Here is a 25021-nt window from a genome sequence, read left to right as displayed (position 1 = left end):
GAGCAGGGACTGTGTGATAGAGGGGACAGGACTCAGTCCTGCGGGAAGCACCGTGACTCTACACTGGGGACCGGTAATGAGGGAGCAGGGACTGTGTGATAGAGGGGACAGGACTCAGTCCTAGGGGAAGTACCGGGACTCGGCACTGGGGACCGGTAATTAGGGAGCAGGGACTGTGTGATAGAAGGGACAGGACTCAGTCCTGGGGGAAGCACCTGGACTCTGCACTGGGGACCGGTAATGAAGGAGCAGGGACTGTGTGATAGAGGGGACTGGACTCATTCCTGGGGGAAGCATCGGGACTCTGCACTGGGGACCGGTAATGAGGGGACAGGGACTCAGTCCTGGGGGAAGCATCGGGACTCTGTACTTGGGACCGGTAGTGAGGGAGCAGGGATTGTGTGATAGAGGGGACAGGACTCAGTCCTGGGGGAAGCACCGGGTCTCTGCTCTGGAGACTGGTAATGAGGGAGCGGGGACTGTATGATAGAGGGGACAGGACTCAGTCCTGGGGGAAGCACCGGGACTCTACACTGGGGACCGGTAATGAGGGAGCAGGGACTGTGTGATAGAGAAGACAGGAGACAGTCCTGGAGGAAGCATCGGGACTCTGCACTGGGGACCGGTAATGAGGGAGCAGGGACCTTGTGATAGAGGGAACAGGACTCAGTCCTGGGGGAAGCACCTGGACTCTGCACTGGGGACCGGTAATGAGGGAGCAGGGACTGTGTGATGGGGGGACAGGACTCAGTCCTGGGGGAAGCACCTGGACTCTGCACTGGGAACCGGTAATGAGGGAGCGGGGACTGTGTGATAGAGGGGACAGGACTCAGTCCTGGGGGAAGCATCGGGACTCTACACTGGGGACCGGTAATGAGGGAGCGGGGACTGTGTGAGAGAGGGGACAGTACTCAGTCCTGGGGGAAGCACCGGAACTCTGCACTGGGGTCCGGTAATGAGGGAGCAGGGACTATGTGATAGAGGGGAGAGAACTCAGTCCTGGGGGAAGCACCGGGACTCTACACTGGGGACCGGTAATGAGGGAGCAGGGACTGTGTGATAGAGGGGACAGGACTCAGTCCTGGGGGAAGCACCGGGACTCTGCACTGGGGACCGGTAATGAGGGAGCGGGGATTGTGTGATAGAGGGGACAGGACTCAGTCCTGGGGGAAGCATCGGGACTCTACACTGGGGACCGGTAATGAGGGAGCGGGGACTGTGTGATAGAGGGGACAGGACTCAGTCCTGGGGGAAGCACCGGGACTCTGCACTGGGGACCGGTAATGAGGGAGCGGGGACTGTGTGATAGAGGGGACAGGACTCAGTACTGGGGGAAGCACCGGGACTCTGCACTGGGCATCGATAATGAGGGAGCAGGGACTGTGTGATAGAGGGGACAGGACTCAGTCCTGGGGGAAACACCGGGACTCTGCACTGGGGACCGGTAATGAGGTAGCAGGGACTGTGTGATAGAGAGGACAGGACTCAGTCCTGGGGGAAGCATCGGGACTCTACACTGGGGACCGGTAATGAGGGAGCAGGGACTGTGTGATAGAGGGGACATGACTCAGTCCTGGGGGAAGCACCGGGACTCTGCACTGGGGACCGGTAGTGAGGGAGCAGGGACTGTGTGATAGAGGGGACAGGACTCAGTCCTGGGGGAAGCATCGGGACTCTGCACTGGGGACCGGTAATGAGGGAGCAGGGACCTTGTGATAGAGGGAACAGGACTCAGTCCTGGGGGAAGCACCTGGACTCTGCACTGGGAACCGGTAATGAGGGAGCGGGGACTGTGTGATAGAGGGGACAGGACTCAGTCCTGGGGGAAGCATCGGGACTCTACACTGGGGACCGGTAATGAGGGAGCGGGGACTGTGTGATAGAGGGGACAGGACTCAGTCCTGGGGGAAGCATCGGGACTCTACACTGGGGACCGGTAATGAGGGAGCGGGGACTGTGTGAGAGAGGGGACAGTACTCAGTCCTGGGGGAAGCACCGGAACTCTGCACTGGGGTCCGGTAATGAGGGAGCAGGGACTATGTGATAGAGGGGAGAGGACTCGGTCCTGGGGGAAGCACCGGGACTCTACACTGGGGACCGGTAATGAGGGAGCAGGGACTGTGTGATAGAGGGGACAGGACTCAGTCCTGGGGGAAGCACCGGGACTCTGCACTGGGGACCGGTAATGAGGGAGCGGGGATTGTGTGATAGAGGGGACAGGACTCAGTCCTGGGGGAAGCATCGGGACTCTACACTGGGGACCGGTAATGAGGGAGCGGGGACTGTGTGATAGAGGGGACAGGACTCAGTCCTGGGGGAAACACCGGGACTCTGCACTGGGGACCGGTAATGAGGGAGCAGGGACTGTGTGATAGAGAGGACAGGACTCAGTCCTGGGGGAAGCATCGGGACTCTACACTGGGGACCGGTAATGAGGGAGCAGGGACTGTGTGATAGAGGGGACATGACTCAGTCCTGGGGGAAGCACCGGGACTCTGCAATGGGGACCGGTAATGAGGGAGCAGGGACTCTGTGATAGAGGGGACTGGACTCAGTCCTTGGGGGAAGAACGGGACTCTGCACTGGGGACCGGTAGTGAGGGAGCAGGGACTGTGTGATAGAGGGGACAGGACTCAGTCCTGGGGGAAGCATCGGGACTCTGCACTGGGGACCGGTAATGAGGGAGCAGGGACCTTGTGATAGAGGGAACAGGACTCAGTCCTGGGGGAAGCACCTGGACTCTGCACTGGGGACCGGTAATGAGGGAGCAGGGACTGTGTGATAGGGGGGACAGGACTCAGTCCTGGGGGAAGCACCTGGACTCTGCACTGGGAACCGGTAATGAGGGAGCGGGGATTGTGTGATAGAGGGGACAGGACTCAGTCCTGGGGGAAGCATCGGGACTCTACACTGGGGACCGGTAATGAGGGAGCGGGGACCTTGTGATAGAGGGGACAGTACTCAGTCCTGGGGGATGCACTGGGACTCTGCACTGGGGACCGGTAATGAGGGAGCAGGGACTGTGTGATTGAGAGGACAGGACTCAGTCCTGGGGGAAGCACCGTGACTCTGCACTGGGGACCGGTAATGAGGGAGCAGGGACCTTGTGATAGAGGGGACAGTACTCAGTCCTGGGGGATGCACTGGGACTCTGCACTGGGGACCGGTAATGAGGGAGCAGGGACTGTGTGATTGAGAGGACAGGACTCAGTCCTGGGGGAAGCACCGGGACTCTGCACTGGGGACCGGTAATGAGGGAGCAGGGACCTTGTGATAGAGGGAACAGGACTCAGTCCTGGGGGAAGCACCGGGACTCTGCACTGGTGACCGGTAATGAGGGAGCAGGGACTGTGTGATAGAGGGGACAGGACTCAGTCCTGGGGGATGCACTGGGACTCTGCACTGGGGACCGGTAATGAGGAAGCAGGGACTGTGTGATAGAGGGGACAGGACTCAGTCCTGGGGGAAGCACCGGGTCTCTGCACTGGGGACCTGTAATGAGGGAGCAGGGACTGTGTGATAGAGGGGACAGGACTCAGTCCTGGGGGAAGCATCGGGACTCTGCACTGGGGACCGGTAATGAGAGAGCGGGGACTGTGTGATAGAGGGGACTGGACTCAGTCCTGGGGGAAACATCGGGACTCTGCACTGGGGATCGGTAATGAGGGAGCAGGGACTGTGTGATAGAGGGGACAGGACTCAGTCCTGCGGGAAGCACCGGAACTCTACACTGGGGACCGGTTATGATGGAGCTGGGACTGTGTGATAGAGGGGACAGGACTCAGTCCTGGGGGAAGTACCGGGACTTGGCACTGGGGACCGGTAATGAGGGAGCAGGGACTGTGTGATAGAGGGGATAGCACTCAGTCCTGGGGGAAGCATCGGGACTCTGCACTGGGGACTGGTAATGAGGGAGCAGGGACTGTGTGATAGAGGGGACAGGACTCAGTCCTGGGGGAAGCATCGGGACTCTGCACTGGGGACCGGTAATGAGGGAGCAGGGACTGTGTGATAGAGGGGACAGGACTCAGTCCTGGAGGAAACACCGGGACTCTGCACTGGGGACCGGTAATGAGGGAGTAGGGACTGTGTGATAGAGGGGATAGCACTCAGTCCTTGGGGAAGCATCGGGACTCTGCACTGGGGACTGGTAATGAGGGAGCAGTGACTGTGTGATAGAGGGGACAGGACTCAGTCCTGCGGGAAGCACCGTGACTCTACACTGGGGACCGGTAATGAGGGAGCAGGGACTGTGTGATAGAGGGGACAGGACTCAGTCCTAGGGGAAGTAGCGGGACTCGGCACTGGGGACCGGTAATTAGGGAGCATGGACTGTGTGATAGAAGGGACAGGACTCAGTCCTGGGGGAAGCACCTGGACTCTGCACTGGGGACCGGTAATGAAGGAGCATGGACTGTGATAGAAGGGACTGGACTCATTCTTGGGGGAAGCATCGGGACTCTGCACTGGGGACCGGTAATGAGGGGACAGGGACTCAGTCCTGGGGGAAGCATCGGGACTCTGTACTTGGGACCGGTAGTGAGGGAGCAGGGATTGTGTGATAGAGGGGACAGGACTCAGTCCTGGGGGAAGCACCGGGTCTCTGCTCTGGAGACTGGTAATGAGGGAGCGGGGACTGTGTGATAGAGGGGACAGGACTCAGTCCTGGGGGAAGCATCGGGACTCTGCACTGGGGACCGGTAATGAGAGAGCGGGGACTGTGTGATAGAGGGGACAGGACTCAGTCCTGGGGGAAGCACCGGGGCTCTGCACTGGGGACCGGTGATGAGGGAGCGGGGACTGTGTGATAGAAGAGACAAGACTCAGTCCTGGGGGAAGCACCGGGACTCTGCACTGGGGACCGGTAATGAGGGAGCAGAGACTGTGTGATAGAGGGGACAGGACTCAGTCCTACGGGAAGCACCGGGACTCTGCACTGGGGACCGGTAATGAGGGAGCAGGGACTGTGTGATAGAGGGGACAGGACTCAGTCCTGCGGGAAGCACCGGGACTCTGCACTGGGGACCGGTAATGAGGGAGCAGGGACTGTGTGATAGAGGGGACAGGACTCAGTCCTGGGGGAAGTATCGGGACTCTGCACTGGTGAACGGTAATGAGGGGACTGGGACTCTGCACATTAGTGTCGCACGGATCATTTGGCAGAGAAATAAGAGCACCAGTACTGAGAAGGTTTTCCTTTGTACGTCACCTTTGTGCTCTCTGACTGTATTCATATAGTTGTGCTCAAAAGTTTACATACGCCGGCAGAATTTTTGCTTTCTTGGCCTTGTTTCAGAGAATATGAATGATGGCAAAAATACTTTTTCTCCACTCATGGTTATTGGTTGGGTGAAGCCATTTATTGTCAAACTACTGTGTTTTTTCTTTTTGAATCTTAATGACAACCAAAAACATCCAAATGACCCTGATCAAAAGTTCACATACCCTGGTGATTTTGGTCTGATAACATGCACAGAATTTGACACAAATGGGTTTCAATCGCTACTAAAGGTAACATCTTCACCTGTGACTTGTTTGCTTGTAATCAGTGTGTGTGCATAAAAGCGGAGTGAGTTTCTGGGATCCAGACAGACTCTTGCATCTTTCATCCAGCCACTGACGCTTCTGGATTGTGAGTAATGGGGAAAGCAGGGCTGTTGAGGTGGAGTCAGTATAAAATGGACTGCCTCCAGCTCCTAAAATATATAATAAATTGGGTACGGTAGTTCAATGCAGTTTGTGGGGAATATTTTTTCATAAGAATTTGGGAAAGTTATGAAATGTGCTATAAATGTCTGTCCTATTCCTGATCTAAGGGTCTAGACTTTTAGCTGAGATGAATCTGTGCTACAGTAAATTTATCTCTTAAACATGAGCCATATATGAGGGAGTCGGTGTCATGGAAATTGAGGAGTCAGAGGTTTGGCTTACAGACTCCACAGCCCTGTGGGAAAGCAAAAGAATTGTCAACCTATCTACAGGAAAAGGTAGTTGGACTGTATAAGGCTATGTGCCCACGATGCAGAAATGAAGCAGAAAATTTCTGCAGCATTTGTGCATCTCCCTGGCAGAAAAACCGCATGCTTATTGTACATGCGTTTTTCCTGCGAAATACATGCGGATTCACATGCTTTTCCGCATGCGGATTGACAAGCGCTTTCAAAGCGATTTTAGCATCACTTGGAAAGTGCTTGTCAACTAGGTCACACTATATAAATCCATGCAAACAGCATGGATTTATATAGTGTGACCCGAGAGAATGGTTAAAAATAAAAAAATAAACCTATACTTACCTTCCGATGGCCCAGCGTGTGTTGCTGTGCTCCTTCCTGGCTGCCAGCTGATTGCGGGACACTGCACTGAAAGACCTGCCGTCACATGACTGTGACGTCACCGCAGGTCCTTCAGTCCTGCCCGCAAGCACAGGGAAGGAGACCGGGGGCCGTCGGAAGGTGAATATAATCTTTATTTTTTATTTTATTCTTTTTTTTACAGTTTCTATGGTACCTGGGTGTGGAGGAGAGTCTTCTCTTCTCCACACCCAGGTACCATCCGCACATTAGAACGCGCCAATTACGCAAGTACAGATGCAGTCTTGTGGAATTGGCGCGTTCTAATGAAAGTCAATGGCGGCGAAAACGCAGCGCTTCCGCAAAATAATTGGTAGTGCTGCATTTTTTTCCGCAATGATAATCCGCAGCGGAAATTTCCGCAGCATGTGCACAGCACATACGGATTATCATTGTGGAACATTGCTGCCCTTCTACCAAGCGTTTTTAATGCGTTTCCGCAGCTGCAAAAACGCTGCGGAAACTCATTAAAAACGCATCGTGGGCACAGAGCCTAACGCAGGAAAGGGATGCAAAAAGATATCCAAGGAATTGATAATGCCAGTCAGCAGCGTTCAAACTGTGATTAATAAATGGAAACTCAGGGGCTCTGTAATTACCAAACCACGGTCAGGTAGACTAAGGCTATGTGCCCACGTTGCGGAAATGAAGCGGAAAATTTGCGCTTCATTTCCTTATGTCCTCTCCCGGAAAAACGCATGCGGAATTACGCCAGCGTTTTTCGCGCGTTTTCGACATGCGGAATTGCCTTGCTTTTTTTCATGCATTGAAAAGGCAATTCCGCTAGCGGAAACGCAAAAATTATTGACATGCTGCGGATTTTTCTGCGCATCAAAAACGCAGCGGAGAAATCTGCAGCATGGGCATAGAACTTGCGGATTCTCATTGGGGACCATCCATGGGGTGCGGATTGACAAGCGTTTCCACTGCGGAAATTCCGCAGCAAATACGCTTGTAAAACGCTACGTGGGCACATAACCTCACAAAAATTCCGGCCACAACTGCCAGGAAAATTGTTCAGGATGCAAAGAAAAACCCACAAATAACATCAGCTGAAATTCAGGACTCTCTAAAAACTAGCGGTGTGGCTGTTGCAAGATGCACAATAAGGAGGCACTTGAGGAAATATGGGCTGCATGGTTGAGTCGCCAGAAGAAAGCCATTATTGTGCAAATGCCACAAAGTATCTCGCCTACAATATGCCAAACAGTACAGAGACAAGCCTCAAAACTTCTGGAACAAGGTAATTTGGAGTGATAAGACCAAAATTTAACTTTTTGGCCACAACCATAAACGTTACATTTGGAGAGAGGTCAACAAGGCCTATGATGAAAGGAACACCATTCCTACTGTAAAGCATTGAGGTGGATCGCTGATGTTTTGGGGATGCTTGAGCTACAAAGGCACAGAAAACTAGGTAAAAGTTGAAGGTAAAATGAGTGCAGCACGTTATCAGCAAATTCTGGAGGCAAATTTGCACTCAACAGCCCGGAAGCTTCGCATGGGATGTACTTGGATGTTCCAACGTGACAACGATCCAAAACACAAGGCCAAGTCGACCTGTCATTAGTTACAACAGAACAAAGTGAGATCTCAAGCGCGCAGTTCATGCTAGACAGCCCAGGAATTTACAGGAACTGGAGGCTTTTTGCCAAGAAGAATGGGCAGCTTTACCATCTGAGAAAATAAAGAACCTCATCCACAACTACCACAAAAGACTTCAAGCTGATGTTAGAGGGGGCAATACACGGTATTAAGAACTGGGGTATGTGAACTTTTGATCAAGGTCATTTGGATGTTTTTGGTTGTCATTAAGATTTAGAAAGAGAAAACCCAGTAGTTTGCCAATAAATGGCTTCACCCAACCGATAAACATGAGTGGAGAAAAGGTTTTTTTGTTATCATACATATTCTCTGAAACAAGGTCAAGAAAGGAAAAATTCTGCCTGGGTATGTAAACTTTTGAGCACAACTGTATACTCCTGTATTTATGCCTAGGCGCTCGCTGTCTGTATTACTGTTATGACTAGGGATAATCGGACCTTTGGGAATTCGGGTTCTTACTAGTGATTAGCGAGCATGCTAGAGTGTTTTCATAGTATTTTCAGCGTGCCGCAGTGTCAGTTACATTGGCCGCTCTGTGTCCACACTTCAATACTGTTGCCTGCTGCCGTTCTCTGACACGATGGTCACCTGACCCTGGTGCCCTCTGCCTTTTGCGTTATCTGACCCAGTCACCTGACCACTGCGTCACCTGCCAAGTCCTGCTTTTTGCTTGTTCATGTGGCCGCACATCTGCGCTATGATTTCCCTTCAGTAGACTGACAGACTGATATGCTCCTCTGCTCAGGCGTTCGTGAGTACACAGCACTGCAACTGTCTCTCCATTCTATGTGAGGTTTTGTTAATACTTGATATTGAAATCACCTGCTGTCACTATATGCACCTTTTCTATTTTCTACTCACACTTTAAATGTTTGGCTAAACTTCCCACCCTTATCCTCCCCTCTCCACCACCCTTATCCTCCCCTCTCCACCACCCTTATCCTCCCCTCTCCACCACCCTTATCCTCCCCTCTCCACCACCCTTATCCTCCCCTCTCCACCACCCTTATCCTCCCCTCTCCACCACCCTTATCCTCCCCTCTCCACCTCCCTTATCCTCCGCTCTCCACCTCCCTTATCCTCCGCTCTCCACCTCCCTTATCCTCCGCTCTCCACCTCCCTTATCCTCCGCTCTCCACCTCCCTTATCCTCCGCTCTCCACCTCCCTTATCCTCCGCTCTCCACCTCCCTTATCCTCCGCTCTCCACCTCCCTTATCCTCCGCTCTCCACCTCCCTTATCCTCCGCTCTCCACCTCCCTTATCCTCCGCTCTCCACCTCCCTTATCCTCCGCTCTCCACCTCCCTTATCCTCCGCTCTCCACCTCCCTTATCCTCCGCTCTCCACCTCCCTTATCCTCCGCTCTCCACCTCCCTTATCCTCCGCTCTCCACCTCCCTTATCCTCCGCTCTCCACCACCCTTATCCTCCGCTCTCCACCACCCTTATCCTCCGCTCTCCACCACCCTTATCCTCCGCTCTCCACCACCCTTATCCTCCGCTCTCCACCACCCTTATCCTCCGCTCTCCACCACCCTTATCCTCCGCTCTCCACCACCCTTATCCTCCGCTCTCCACCACCCTTATCCTCCGCTCTCCACCACCCTTATCCTCCGCTCTCCACCACCCTTATCCTCCCCTCTCTCCTCCCCACTGCTGACAAAGCATTTGTGTTTGGTGGCTGACCTTATTGTTACCAATTATTTATATTATTGTTTGTGACTCCTTTGTGGATATACATCCATTGTCATATTTGCACAAGTTACTTTTTGTTTGGATATATGTCAATACTGATTGATTAATTTATTTTTCTATTGTTATATTTATATACAATGTGTAAACTATGTCTTATACTACTGGGACTCCCACAGTTTCTCAGCCACCAATTTTTTTTTAAATTTATCTTTTATTTATTGATTTCTAAAAGAAACATGTGGTCCAATCACAAGGCACTAACTGTGCCAAAAGAAAGACAGTCGCCATGAGAGAATAACAGTCATAGTACAGTGGTATCAATCCCAAAGATCCTGCACACAGTCTAGAACCTTAACACAGAACATATATTGAAGGCAGAATATTAATTCCCTAAACATAGTCTGATAGTCAGCGTGATCTAACAGCAGCATATCGGTAAGGTCAGGAGAAGAAGAAAGAAAGCGAGAAGCGATGGAAAAGCAGAAGAGTTACAAAGAGAAAAGAAAGAGGGAATGCGGAAGGGGGCTGGAAGGAGAGGGGGAAGGGGGAATGTTTGTGCAGATCACTTATCTCCAATTAGAGCCTGGGAATCAGCAGAGGATCTAAATTCCCGACAGTTGAAACCAAGTTCTGTAGCAGCGTTCATAGGAATTACTGATCTTCGAGGTGAGTTCCTCCATAAGCATCACATCATTCATCTTGGCAAACTAGAGGGAGATTGTCGGGTGATATATTTTTTCCATAGTAGAGGGATACACGCCCTGGAAGCCGCAATTGAGTTTCTGTATATTTTCAATGGTATGGCACAGTGATGGAGAAGGAAGAGGGTCAGGTCCAGGTCAGAAACACGGTCTGTGATTTCACGTATCACTTGTACTTTCTCTTAAAAAGGTGACCAAAAAAATGTGTATCTGGTCACCTTCCTCTTTCCCACATCTCTAACACATGGGGCTTGCTTCTGGGAAGACCCAATGTAATCCCTATACCATCTAGATAGTAATTTATATCTGGCTTCATGGAAGCGGGAACAGATAGAGGATTTGTGCGTTAGAGTAAAAATACCCTACCAATTGCTCCTTTAACCCTTTATCAACCTTGGGATTTTCCATCGTTGTGTTTCCGTTTTTTACTCCCCTTCTTCCTAGAGCCATAACTTTCTTATTTTTCCGTCAATATGGCCGTGTTAGGGCTTGTTTTTTGCGGGACAAGTTGTACTTTTGAACCATTGATTTTACCATATAGTGAACTGAGAAAATGGGAAATTCCAAGTTTTTTAAACAGTGTTCACTAAATGCTAAAACTGACCTGCTATTATGATTCTCCAGGTCACTATGAGTTTTTTTGATACCAAACATGTATAGGTTCTTATTTTATTCAAGTGGTGAAAAGGAATTCCAAAATTTGTAATAAATAAAAAATAGCACCCTTTTTCGGGATCTGGGGCTGGGTGAGGGCTTTTTGCGGGCCGAGCTGACTTTATTTAATACTATTTTTAGGGTAGATGCGAAATTCGATCTCCCGTTATTGCATTTTATTGCGATGTTGCAGTGGCCAAATAAAACATAATTCTGGCGTTTTGATTTTTTTCTCGTTACATCGTTTACCAGTCGGATTAATTCTACAATAATAATGGTGAAGACACTTTGAGAGATCCGCCTTCACTTTGTGTAAGAGTAAGGAACGTAGTGAGTCGCGTTTGACTATCAGGATTTAATTATGCCGTCGGACGAAGAACGCTTCTGTGGTTTTTCTAGGTCACCAAGTTCCCCAAGCCGGCAAGCAACTTCACATTTTATTCGGGCTCCATGCTGAATAAGAACCCCCCTGATCACGCACTTATGTGCCTCCCACACAATACAAGGGTCTGTTTCCTCAATGAAGTTAACAGTAAAGTATGTGTCAAGAGATTTCTGGATGTCAACTTTCACAATAGGTTCATCGACAAGGGACGAGTTCAAGCGCCAATGACATTGTTTGATTCTAAAGGAAGGTAGAGCAATGGAGACACTAATGAGCGCGTGATCAGAGAAGAAAATCTTGTCAATATTCGCCCTTTTGAGCAAAGTGGCATTCTGACGTATTAGTAAAAAAATTATCAGTCCTCGTATAAACATCATGACAGTTAGAAAAGGAGAAATCCCTCTCTGCCGGGTGAATTAGTCGCCATGTAATAACGGGCTGATGGTCCTGCAAGCAAGGTGTGAAAGGGAAGATATTCCTTTTGAATTGGCCATTCCAGGATAGAGGTCTATGTTAAAGTCTCCCCACCCCCTTCCTCACAGGATCAATATACTTTCTGCAAAATCCACTAGTTGGTCTAGATAAGTATAAAGCGCTTTATCCCGACCCGAGTTGGGTAGGTGCAAGAAGGTGAAAGTGACCTTGGATGCAATGAGATCCTTGACCATTAGAAAACGTCCCTCTCCATCAGTGCAAGACTCTGAGAACACTCAAGGGGCCGAGCGTGATATAAGTATATAAGAGTCTCTGGATTTGGAATCTGGCAAGGGGCTATGATAAGCCGTAGGAAATCTGTAGTTAGAAATCTGACATGGTTTGTTTTGATAGAAGTGAGTTTCTTTTACAAGAAACTATCTTGGGATGTAGTGCCATACAGCACCAGACACCTGTAAAGGAGAACAGTAACAATAACCACATTCTCGGCCCCACACAGGAAAACCTCCCGCGGGGCGTGGGAAGGTATGTCCACTTAATAGTCTGATAGCACAACAGTTATATACTCAGGTTCTATACATGAATACTAAGACTTAACTAAAGTCTGGCATAAGGCAAATAGGTGGTTGCCCGAAACCATAGAGACAACGCCACAATCCAGGCATATAGCATTCTCCTCCCCCCTCAACCATGTTTCCCATCCTTTTTAGCTACCGACAGGGACCATATCAGTATGAGTCTTAATAATGTAATGTAGTGGCATGACATTACCAGCATCCCAGCTAGGCAGTTTACTAGGCAGTAATGCCCAAGAAAAATGATACGGCGACTTGACCAGTTCAGGTGAATCATCTGTTCTGGAAGAGTCTATGCATGAGTAATTAAATGGGGAAGGGGGGGAGAGGTGAGGGGGTGTGGAACTCAACCAAGGGATTGGTTAATGCTGGAAAGTCAGAACCTTCTCAGGTCCTGTGACAGACAGTCCCATCGTCTTGAGCGTGTGCGTTGTGGCGGGGATGGATATCCTTCCACAGAAAGCCAGATGGGGATCCGAACAGGCTCCACACCAGTGAACTTGAAGAGAACATCCATAGCCATGTGATGTTTAAGATAAAACGTAGCTCACTCCTTCCTTACGATTAGATGAAAAGGATGGGCACATATGTAGGTCATCAATGTAAAAGTAGTGAATAATCTCTTTAATGGTCTGATGTTGGAAGAAGCCCTTGTTGCAGCTCAAAGCAACCAGTAGGGGGTAAAAAGTGTGTCTGATACAATTATAATGAAAAGCCTTATGCACTTCTGTAAACCGCAACCAGATGTCAGTAAAGAATTATGAATTCAGTGTCTGGTTATATGAATTGTGCAGTAATAAACTGGATGCGGACCCTTGGAAGTTCGGGTTCAGCTGAAATTGAGTCAAATGTTCAGCGGGTACTCGAACTTTATCCTGGACCCTACCCCATATAAGTCAATGAGGACCCCCTATTTCTAATAACCAGCTAAGGCAAAGCAGACAGCTGGAGACATATTAATAGGCTAGGAAAGGCAATAGAAGGCCCCTTCCCAGCCTAATAAGGTCAGCTCTCAGCCGCCTCAGAAATGGTGCATCCATTAGATGTGCCTATTCTGGCTCTTAGCTTTGGCTCTTCCCTATTGCCCTGGTGCAGTGGCAATCAGGGTAATGGTTTTGGGGTTGTCAAGACACCCCCATTACTAACTCTGTAGTCAAAAGTAATAAACACACACACAAAAGTCCTTTATTTGAAAAAAAAAAAAAAAAAACACTCCCCGACAATTTCCCTCTTTCATCCATTTATTAAAAACAAATTTGGTCCTCCGCAATCCAAATGGAGGTTCCTCAACCATCCCAGTCTTCTTCATCCATTGTATGGAGTTCCTCTCAAGGAACTTAGCTCCATAGCATGGAGCAGCAGTTGCTGCCGGGTCTAACGCTGTACTCCGCGAGACTCTGCTGCTGTGAACTGAGGTGACGTCAGTAAGGTTACATGGATAGTGGCATCTTCCCAGCATAAAAAGACAATCTCACAGCTGTCTGCAAATAAGGGGGACCGCACGTCATTTTTTTTAAATTATTTACTTATTTTACACCGTCATGCCGGGACACGTGGTGCGCCGGCCAATGACAGCCATGCCATTACTTGGCATCGCTGCGATGTAGCTGGAAGTGACCAAAGCCATGAAGCTTGTTGTTGGCTGCAGCGCAGCCATTCAACAAGCTTTATTAGGCTGCTGAACAGTAACATAGACAGTACAGTAAGAAGTTTGGTACCGAATACTAGGTGTCCGGTACGAGCCCCGAACTTTACAGTTCGGGTTCTCTCATCCCTACTTATGAGCTGTAGCCTTAAAAATAGAATAAATGAAACGTGGGTGTTTTCTTATGGGACCGCCACAACGGTCTTCGGACTTGCCATGCCAAGATGACCGCAAGATGATGGCTACCTCCAGTGGGGAAACAAAGGTAGTAGTAGGAGTGTGTATGGGCTCCCTGCTGGCACCTCTGGTCCCTCTGTGAAAAATCCTTGGGAGACCGTGGGGAAGAGGGAAACTCTTAGGTGCGGCTACAGAAAATTGGAGCAGGGGAGGGTGGTATTGCCATACCCATACTGGGTCCTAACCCTCCTGCATGCGTCGTTGGGGGACTCACCTGGCACGTTTGTTAATGAAAGGCACACCGTCACACAGAGTCCTGTCACTGATGAGGGCTGTAGGCTACTTCCGAGTCGGTGAGGGATGACGGCTCACAGGATAGGCTGCTGGTTTAGGCCTCAAGTGATGGCGTCAATGCAGCGACACAATAGCGGGCTCAGAGGGTTTCTCCCGTTGCAGCAGAGTGAAGTAAGATGTTTTCGCCTGTGGATGGTACGGTAAACCGGCTGAATTAGAAAAATTTATGCTGTTGGGTTTGGAGGTCTCTCCTGCACATCTAACTCTCCTGGCTTATGGCCACACCCCACCTCACCCACCAATTTTAACTTTTGTCTGCATTACTGGGAATATCCATACCCTTTGTTTTTGTGAATTTTATCTAATAAAATTTCCAGTTTTTAGTAATTGGAATCATTATTTCTGCACAGACACTAATCCCCTTTTTGTTTTTTTTTTCGATTTATGCAGCGCCTTTCTGGGACAATCACATTTACTAGGATTACAATTTTCTGTAGTTTATAGTAATGTTCTATCATTATCTGTTACTGACGTCCCCGATTCTGCCGTCCTGATATTTGTGGATGTTCCCTGCACTTTATAACTCGGTCTTGTTTTTATGAAATATTTAATAAAGATTCAGATATTTTAGATTTTTCTTTTAGATTTGTTCTGTGTTTTTGGTGCTGGATTGGAGATATTCTGTGATAAATCTCTGTATGTGACTATAATGTGGTTGTGTGTTATACCGGGGGCAGGACGGGGCCATGACTGGATGTAGTGATCATGTGAAGCCGGTAACAGCTCCGGAGATTTCTTACATGGGATCTTTATGATGTTACATCGTCATCTTCTCCCCATTCAGGTCCCTACAATATCGGATCCTCTCAGTGGAGATCTTCTATATAAGAGAATTCTCCTGATTGACCCATCAAGGATGGATAGGGACAGGGACAAGATGGCAGAGAGGATATTACACCTCACCCTAGAGATCCTCTTCTGGCTTACTGGAGAGGTGAGAGATTCTGATGACGTCACATTACATCATTCTTATCTATGGGAATAACAGATGGACAGAACTGGAGAGGTGAGGACTCTGGAGATGTCTGTAGTGAGATTTATTAATGTGTCTCTCCATAACCAGGATTACACAGTAGTGAATAAAACCTCTAGTGAGCGCTGTCAGGACCCTGTGTCTGAGGGATGGGGAAGACCCCTGAGCCCAATCACAGGGCCTCCACCTCACCCCCTGATACATGAGGACCTCAATGACCAGAAGATCCTAGAACTCACCTACAAGATGATTGAGCTGCTGACTGGAGAGGTGACACTGCTGGGAATACTGGGACATTATACAGTAACGCTATGAAGGGATTGGGGGATGACGGTATCATTGTATGTGTCAGGTTCCTATAAGGTGTCAGGATGTCACCGTCTATTTCTCCATGGAGGAGTGGGAGTATTTAGAAGGACACAAAGATCTGTATAAGGACGTCATGATGGAGGTTCCCCAGCCCCTCACATCACCAGGTAATAGACAGGAATAAATACACACGGCCTATAATTATCTGTATGTGAGGAATGAATTCAGTCCCTGTATGTGTTTCCTCCAGTTCTATCCAGTATGAGGACAACACCAGAGAGATGTCCCCGTCCTCCTCTTCCACAGGACTGTAAACAAGAAGATCCCGATGTTCCTCAGGATCATCAGGTAGATGGAGAGAAGGTGTGATGAAATCTTCCCTATGACGTGTAGACGGTTGTGAAGGTTTTGTGTTGAGTCTTGCTTTATCCACCTGTATAAGTGGAGAGTCAGAGAGCTGTATAACTAGGACATGGATTGCATTGCAATGCTCGGACTGGTCGGCAGCTCTTCCGACCTGAGAATGACAGCATGAATTTCTATGCAACTATCATGCTCGGGTCAGGAGCATCACCGGCCAGTCCGAGCATTACAATGCGATTCCCGTCCGAGTTATACGGACTCTCCATTTTTACTGAACGGCCAATTTATTCGTGACCCTTTCACACTCCCATCTGAATCTTATTAGACACATGACTGTGGAGTGCAGCATAAGCCAGAGTGATACATTTTCAGGATGGGAACATTGAGCAATCTAAATGACTTTGAACAATTTCATTGGTGCTAGATTAGCCAGGACCAGTGGTTAAAAATTGCCAACCTCATTGGGTTTTTTGTGTAATAATGATGAGTATACTGGGAATCGTGCCATCAATGAAATATATCCAGTGATTTTGGATTCCGTGGATGTAAACCGCGTATGAAGGAAAATGTGAACAATAGTTGTGAGAACATGTGGTGCAGTTATACAGACTGCAGCTGAATACTGCGCTAGTGTTCAACTAATGTGTGTGAATGCAGCCATCATTCCTTAGAACAGATGGGCGATAGCAGCAGGAGACCAGTTCCAGTGTCATTGCTGATATATAGGAACAGAACGGAAAAAGCTTTATTTGGCAAAAGAGAGTAAAAATGATATCACCGAGCAATGGAAAACATTGTTCAGATGAATCTTGATTGATGATGGAGGGTTAGAATTTGGCACAAGCAGCATGAATCCATGTACGCTTTCTGTCAGGGGTTAACAGTTCAGACTGATGGAGGTGGAGTAATGGTGTGGGGGATATTTTTTGGCACATTCTGAGTCCTTTGATACCTGTGATGGATGTTTTGACACTAGGACTTACCTAAGTATTGTGACCGATCAACTTCTTCCCTTCATGGCAGCAGTTTACTCTATGGTAAAATAACAATGGATGGGTCATTGTCTTCACTACTCCTGTCATGTAATCATGGATTGCTTCCAATGTAAGGGTCACACGGGCTGAGGTGTCTTATTGCGACTCATTCACCAGTGAAACCCGTTCCTACGGGTGTGTGTTGTTATCTTCTGTAGATGTTTCCCTCCATCACTGCATACTATCAGAAACAAATTAAAGCTGCACTCTGAAACGCTGTAGTATCTAAACATTGAATATTCGAAATTGGAACTGCATTACTGCTATAGAAAATAAGTTAAAAAAATGAAGGTACTTGGCACATAAACTGGCCAATTCATATGAACCCAACAGCCAAAGGCGTACCCCCTTTGTTGGGTCCCCGACCTAACATGATGCCTCTTCCAGGCTAAAAGCCCTACAATTTTATCGGCAGGTAGGACGAAGTTCTATTTAAAACTGATGGGTGGAGTGCTCGGTCAGAAGGCATGTATAAATATGACATATTTATACATGCCTTCTGACTGAGCACTCCACCCATCAGCCTATAGCGGTTTTAAATAGAACTTGGTCCCATCATTTTAGGTCAGGGACCCAACAAAGCCTTGTCGTTGGCTGTTGGGCTCACATGAATTGGCCAGTTTATGCGCTAAGTACCTTCATCTTTTAACTTGTTTTCTAAAGCAGTAATGCAGTTCCAGTTTCATATATTCAATGTTTACATACTATAGTGTTACAGAGTGCAGCTTTAATTTGTTAGTTGAATATAGAGTGGCTCTCTTAGCTTGCACCTGTTCACATTTGTCTTTCTGATTGGAAGTGACAGTATGTGTATCAAAAGACTGACTATCAGAAGACCCAGACACCCCAAGATGCAACATATAGACAAGGAAGATTGCAGTCCATGTTATGAAAATAAACCTGAATTTTACGGATGCTCTATAACATATACAGGTGCTTCACACAAATTAGAATATCATCAAAAAGTTAATTTGAGTTCTTCAATACAAAAAATGAATCTCATATATTGTATAGAGTCATTACAAACATAGTGATCTATTTCAAGTGTTTATTTCTGTTAATGTTGATGATTATGGCTTACAGCCAATGAAAACACAAACGTCATTATCTCATTAAATTAGAATACTTTATAACAACAGCTTGAAAAATGTTTTTAAAATCTGTAATGTTGGTCTACTGAAATGTATGTTCAGTAAATGCACTCAATACTTGGTCGGGGCTCCTTTGCATCAATTACTGCATCAATGCGGCGTGGCATGGAGGCGATCAGCCTGTGGCACTGCTGAGGTGTTATGGAAGCCCAGGTTGCTTTGATAGCAGCTTTCAGCTCATCTGCATTGTTGGGTCTGGTGTCTCTCATCTTCCTCTTGACAATACCCCATAGATTCCCTATGGGGTTAATGTCAGGCGAGTTTGCTGGCCAATCAAGCACAGTGATACTATCTTCTCTGCACACTCGCTCAGTGAGATTGGATGGAGGTGTCTGTAAACAGCTATTTTCAAAACCGTCATAGATTCTCAATGGGATTTAGGTCTGTACTGTGACTGGGCCATTCACACACATGAATATGCTTTAATCTAAAACATTCCATTGTAGCTCTGGCAGTATTTTAGGGTCCTAGTCCTGCTGGAAGGTGAAACTAGTCTCAGTTTCAAGTCTTCTGCAGCCTGTAACAGGTTTTCCTCCAGGATTGTCCTGTATTTAGCTTAATCCAACTTCTGACGAAAACCGTCCATACAGCATGATGCTGCCACCACCATGTTTGACGGTGAGGTAGGTGTTTTTCAGGGTGGTGTGCAGTGTTAGTATTCCACCACACATAGCGTTTTGCATTTAGCCCAAAAAGTTCTCCTTTGCTCACATCTGACCACAGCACTATCTTGCACTTCCTCGCTGTGTCCCCTTCATGATGTTTTGCAAACTGCAAGTGGGACTTCTTATGGCTTGCATTCAAAAATGTCTTTCTTCTTGTCACTCTTCCATAAAGGCCAGATTCGTGGAGTATATGACTATTTGTCCTGTTGACAGATTCTCCCACCTGAGTTGTAGATCTCTGCAGCTTCTCCAGAGTGACCATGCGCCTCTTGGCTGCTCTAATTAGTGCTCTCCTTTATTGGGATGTCAACTTAAGTGAACCGCCATACCTTTTCATATTTGCACAAGTTACTTTTTGTTTGGATATATATCTATATGTTAATAAATACTGATTCATATACTTTTTTTTTTTCATTTTCCTATTCTTAAATTTACAATGTGTGAACTATGCCTTATGCTACTGGGGTGCCCACAGTTCCTCACTCACCAATTTTAACTTTTGTCTGTATTACTGGGAACATCCATACCCGTTGTTTTTATGAATTGTATCTAATAAAGTTTCCAATTTTTAGTAATTGGAATCAGTATTTCTGCACTGACACATATCCCCTTTTCGGTTTTCTCGATTCATGCAGCGCCTTTCTGGGACAATCACACTTACTGGGATTACAATTTTCTATAGCTTATAGTAATGTTCTATCATTATCTGTTACTGACGTCCCCGGTTCTGCCGTCCTGATCTCTGTGGATGTTCCCTGCACTTTATAACTTTGTCTAATTTTTATGAAATATTTAATAAAGATTCAGATATTTTAGATTTTCCTTTTAGATTTGTTTTGTGGTTTTGGTGCTGGATTGGCGATATTCTGTGATAAATCGGAGATTTCTTACATGGGATCTTTATGATGTTACATCGTCATCTTCTCCCCATTCAGGTCCCTACAATATCGAATCCTCTCAGTGGAGATCTTCTATATAAGAGAATTTTCCTGATTGACCCATCAAGGATGGATAGGGACAGGGACAAGATGGCAGAGAGGATATTACACCTCACCCTAGAGATCCTCTTCCGGCTTACTGGAGAGGTGAGAGATTCTGATGACGTCACATTACATCATTCTTATCTATGGGAATAACAGATGGACAGAACTGGAGAGGTGAGGACTCTGGAAATGTCTGTAGTGAGATTTATTAATGTGTCTCTCCATAACCAGGATTACACAGTAGTGAAGAAGACCACTAGTGAGCTCTGTCAGGACCCTGTGTCTGAGGGATGGGGAAGACCCCTGAGCCCAATCACGGCTCCTCCACCTCACCCCCTGATACATGAGGACATCAATGACCAGAAGATCCTAGAACTCACCTACAAGATGATTGAGCTGCTGACTGGAAAGGTGACACTGCTGGGACATTATACAGTAACGCTATGAAGGGATCGGGGGGGATGACGGTATCATTGTATGTGTCAGGTTCCTATAAGGTGTCAGGATGTCACCGTCTATTTCTCCATGGAGGAGTGGGAGTATTTAGAAGGACACAAAGATCTGTACATGGACGTCATGATGGAGGTTCCTCAGCCCCTCACATCACCAGGTAATAGACAGGAATAAATACACACGGCCTATAATTATCTGTATGTAAAGAATGAATTCAGTCCCTGTATGTGTTTCCTCCAGTTCCATCCACTAAGAGGACAACACCAGAGAGATGTCCCCGTCCTCTTCTTCCACAGGACTGTAAACAAGAAGATCCCGATGTTCCTCAGGATCATCAGGTAAATGGAAAGAAAGTGTAATGAAGTCTACTCTATGATGTGTAGAAGGCTGTGAAGGTCTTGTGCTCAGTTTTGTTTTATCCCCCAGTATAAGAGAAGAGTCGGCTATATAAAATCGGACAGAGATCGCATCGCAATGCTCGGACTGGTCAGCAGATCTCCTGACCCGAGCATGGCAGCATGTATTTCTGTGCAGCTGTCACCCTCGAGTAGGGAGAGCCACCTGCAGTCAGAGCAGTGCGATGCGATTGTTAGAACCCTCCTGTTTGTTTTTTCTATCTTGTGTTTTGCGGTCACGTGACCATCTGCCTTTATATTCCAGCTCCGCCCTTCTGGCTGTGCTGGACTTCAGTGTTCTACTGTCTCTCTAGCCTGGTGCTTCTGTGCCTTTCTCTGTCAAGTTCGCTTGGTCCTCTGGGACCTCTAGTACTTTTTGTCAGTTTGTCTTTTTGTGTTCTGTAACAACTTATGTTTAGGAGGTGTCCCTTTTTGTCCCAGTCCTTAGTTCTTTTAGGGACCCCTCCCCTTAATTCTATAGGTCTTCGTTCAGACTAGCCGAGGACTAAGGCGGGTCTGTTCACTAGGAACAGGCAGCCCGCTACATCGTAGGGATTCAGCTTAGTCTTACTGTAGGGACAGCTTTCCCCTATCTTCCCTTAGTACATGTTGCAGATCATAACAGTAAGTCCAGCCCAAAAAAACTAAAAGGAAAGAAATTTGGGGATCAGTATGGTTTCCGTCCAGGATTTGGCTCAACGCCTGCAGGGATTGTCTCTGGAGGTGGCCGAGCTTCAGCAACACGTGAGTAGCTGTCCTGGAGCACATTTTGTCGAACCCAAGGTAGGACTGCCTGATGTTTTTTATGGTAAACAGCAAGATTTTTTTTCCTTTAAAAATACTTGTTTGTTATATTTTCGTTTGAGACCAAGATCCTCTGGGAATGAATCACAGCGCATTGGTTTTAGGTCACTTTTGCGCAATGAACCACAGGGTTGGGCCTTTTCTCTCCAGCCTAATGATCCGTGTTTAAGGTCTGTTGAAGAATTTTTTTCTGCTATGGGGCTATTATATGACGATCCTGATCGAATCTCATCTGCTGAATCAGAACTTAGACGTTTGAATCAGGGGTCAGATGATGTTGAAAATTATTGCACACACATCAGGAGATGGGTTTCAGAAGTTAAGTGGAATGATTCGGCCCTGAGATGTTTATTTCTTGCTGGTCTGAGTGAAAGGGTTAAGGATTTGCTAATTGCATTCCCTGCACCTGAGACTCTGCAGGATGCCATCCAATTAGCTGTTCGTATAGACAGGAGGCTGAGGTGCAGGCTCAATGAGGTAAAGACTCCTGTAATGTCAGGTCCTAGTCCCCAGAAAATCTGTTCTGATGGCGGGGAACCGATGGAGGTTGAGACGATGTCACTCCGCTCTCAAGAAGGAGATTGGAGATTCGCCGAGGGATTGTGTCTTTATTGTGGTAAAGCTGACCATTTGATTAAGTATTGTGAGCGTCGTTTAAGTAAAGAAAAAAAAAAGGTCAGTTACGCCCGTATAGCTTGTTTACGCTCTGCAGGAGTATTTCTTTCTGGGAGCACTACTCTGCAGGGAGATTTGATTGAATTTCAGGTATTTGTGGATTGTGGTTCAACACTTAATGTGATTGATAAAGGGTTTTTGGAAAACCTTAAATTGAAATCCAAACCTTTGTCATCACCTATTTCTGTGGTTGTAATTTATAACACTCCTTTGAAATGTATTACTCACAAGACTGCTGCATTTCCCCTCACTATCAATGGAGTTCACCAAGAAATTTTGGACTTGGTTGTTTTGGATAATTTGCCCTCTCCAGTTGTTCTAGGATTGCCTTCGTTAAGACTGCACAATCCTTTATTGGACTGGTCTACTAATGTGATTAAGTCTTGGAGTCCGAAGTGCTATGATAAATGTTGTAATGGTCGCATTGCGGCTGTGGAAAAAGGGGAATTACCTGTACCTATTCAAGAGTTTTGGAGGTTTTTTTCGGAGGAGGAGTCGCTAGTTTTACCTCCTGATAGGGATTATGATTGCGCCATTGAGTTTGTTCCGGGTGCTACTCTTCCCAAAAGTCGCTTGTTTAATCTATCCCTGAAAGAAAGGCCTTGGAGGAGTACATACCGACTAGCCTGGCTGCTGGTCACATTAGACCTTCGAAGTCGCCTGTGGCAGTTGGATTCTTCTTTGTTAAAAAAAAGGACTGCGGTTTACGTCCATGTCTGGATTTTCGTGAAATTAATAAGATTACCGTACTCAATTCCTACCCATTGCCGTTAATTCCTGACTTGTTTAACCAGTTAGTGGGAGCCAAGTGGTTCTCCAAAATTGATCTCCGGGAGGCATACAATTTGTTGCGTGTGAAGGAGGGTGATGAATGGAAAACTGCTATTAACACTCCGGTAGGTCATTTTGAGAATCTGGTGATGCCTTTTGGTCTTACCAATGCACCTGCATTTTTTCAGAACCTTATTAATGACATTCTGAGACCTTTGATTGGTAAGAATGTGGCTGTGTATTTGGATGACATTTTGATTTATTCACCAGATCTAGAGTCCCATTGGCAGAGTGTACGTGAAGTTTTGCAGTTATTGAGTGATAATTCGCTCTTTGCTAAGCTGGAGAAATGTGAGTTCGCTGTGCAGAAAATTAGTTTTTTGGGCTACATTGTCTCCAGCGAGGACTTTGAGATGGACCCTATGAAGGTTCAGGCTGTGCAGGAATGGCCTAGGCCTATTGGTTTGAAATCTATACAGAGATTTTTGGGTTTTGCCAATTATTACACGAAATTCATTAAGAATTTTTCTGTAATTGTTAAACCTCTAACCGATCTCACCAGGAAAGGTGCGAATACGGCCCAGTGGACTACTGAGGCCATTGAAGCGTTTGAGTATCTCAAAGAGAGGTTCAGTTCTGCCCCTATCTTTATGCAGCCTGATGAGACCAAGCCTTTTTTGGTCGAGGTCGATGCTTCATCGGTGGGGGTCGGAGAAGTTTTGTCTCAGGAGAACAAGGGTGGAGTACATCCTTGTTCCTTCTTTTCGAAAAATTTTTCGGAAACTGATCTGAATTATGATGTTGGAAATCGGGAGTTGCTGGCTATTAAATTTGCGTTTGAACATTGGCGTCAGTTTTTGGAAGGCGCTAGATTTCCTATTGAGGTTTTCACAGATCATAAGAATTTGATCTATCTGGATGCTGCCAAGCGCTTGAATGCCCATCAAGCTAGATGGGCACTTTTTTTTTTCTCGGTTTCATTTTTCTGTTACCTATATCCCTGGTACTAAGAATGTTAAAGCCGATGCTTTATCTCACAGCTTCTCTCCTACGGTCGGTGCCGAGAAGGAGGAGAGCATTTTACAGAAAGGAGTTGTGGTGGCGGCTTTGGACTCCGTTTTGGAGAATGGGATTCTGAATGCTCAAGATGATGCTCCATTTAACACTCCCCATGGGAGGTTGTTCGTGCCTAGAGCCTTTAGGAGAGATTTGTTTGTGGAGTGTCATGAGTCTCTGTTGGCAGGTCATCCAGGAGTTTCGGAGACTAAGAGACTTATCAGTCGCTGTTTTTGGTGGCCTGGATGGCAGAAGGAAGTCATCAAGTGGGTGCGTCAGTGTACTGTGTGTGCTAGGTCAAAGGCTTCACATACTCCTGCTGCGGGGTTGCTTTGCCCTCTGGAGGTTCCTAGTGCGCCTTGGACGCATCTCACTATGGATTTTATTACTGATCTTCCTGTGTCCGAGAGTTTTACTGTCATCTGGGAGGTCGTGGACCGTTTTAGTAAGATGTGTCATTTGGTTCCATTCATTAAGTTGCCCTGCGCCAAGACACCACTCACTAAGGCGTTTGTTAAAGAGATTGTCAAGCTCCATGGCGTTCCCACGGATATTGTTTCTGATAGAGGACCTCAGTTTGTGGCTCGCTTTAGGCTTGCTTTTTGTGACAGGTTGGGAGTCGATTTGTCATTCTCGTCTGGTTATCATCCTGAGTCGAATGGACAGACTGAAAGAAAGAACCAGGATGTTGAACAGTTTTTGCATTGTTTTGTGGCGTACATTCAAGAAGTGTTGTCTGAGTTTCTGCCTCTCGCAGAATTTGCTCTTAACAATCATGCATCCTCCTCTGCTGGGTGTTCTCCTTTTTTTTGTTG

The 25021-nt window shown here is 47.2% G+C and overlaps 1 protein-coding gene across 3 annotated transcripts in view; it reads left to right on the top strand.

Moving 5' to 3' along the window:
• LOC141270713 (uncharacterized) overlaps positions 1-25021 on the top strand; it is a 119816-nt gene that overhangs the window by 69540 nt on the left and 25255 nt on the right. The window contains exons 2-9 of one of the 3 annotated variants that reach the window (XM_073680796.1): positions 15359-15508; positions 15638-15817; positions 15900-16023; positions 16107-16219; positions 20005-20154; positions 20284-20463; positions 20539-20662; positions 20746-20843. In XM_073680796.1, coding sequence (XP_073536897.1) covers positions 15431-15508; positions 15638-15817; positions 15900-16023; positions 16107-16219; positions 20005-20154; positions 20284-20463; positions 20539-20662; positions 20746-20843 — 1047 coding nt within the window. In that variant the 5' untranslated portion in view covers positions 15359-15430. The remainder of the gene's footprint in view (positions 1-15358; positions 15509-15637; positions 15818-15899; positions 16024-16106; positions 16220-20004; positions 20155-20283; positions 20464-20538; positions 20663-20745; positions 20844-25021) is intronic. The other 2 variants (XM_073680798.1, XM_073680795.1) reach the window with 2 other exon arrangements.

The sequence above is a fragment of the Phyllobates terribilis genome, unplaced genomic scaffold (genome assembly GCF_046119375.1).
Source record: "Phyllobates terribilis strain yellow unplaced genomic scaffold, ASM4611937v1 Scaffold_5__5_contigs__length_657084704, whole genome shotgun sequence".
Taxonomy (NCBI): Eukaryota; Metazoa; Chordata; class Amphibia; order Anura; family Dendrobatidae; genus Phyllobates; species Phyllobates terribilis.
The sequence above is the reverse complement of the archived record's forward strand: the minus strand, read 5'-3'. Positions and strand labels throughout refer to the sequence as shown.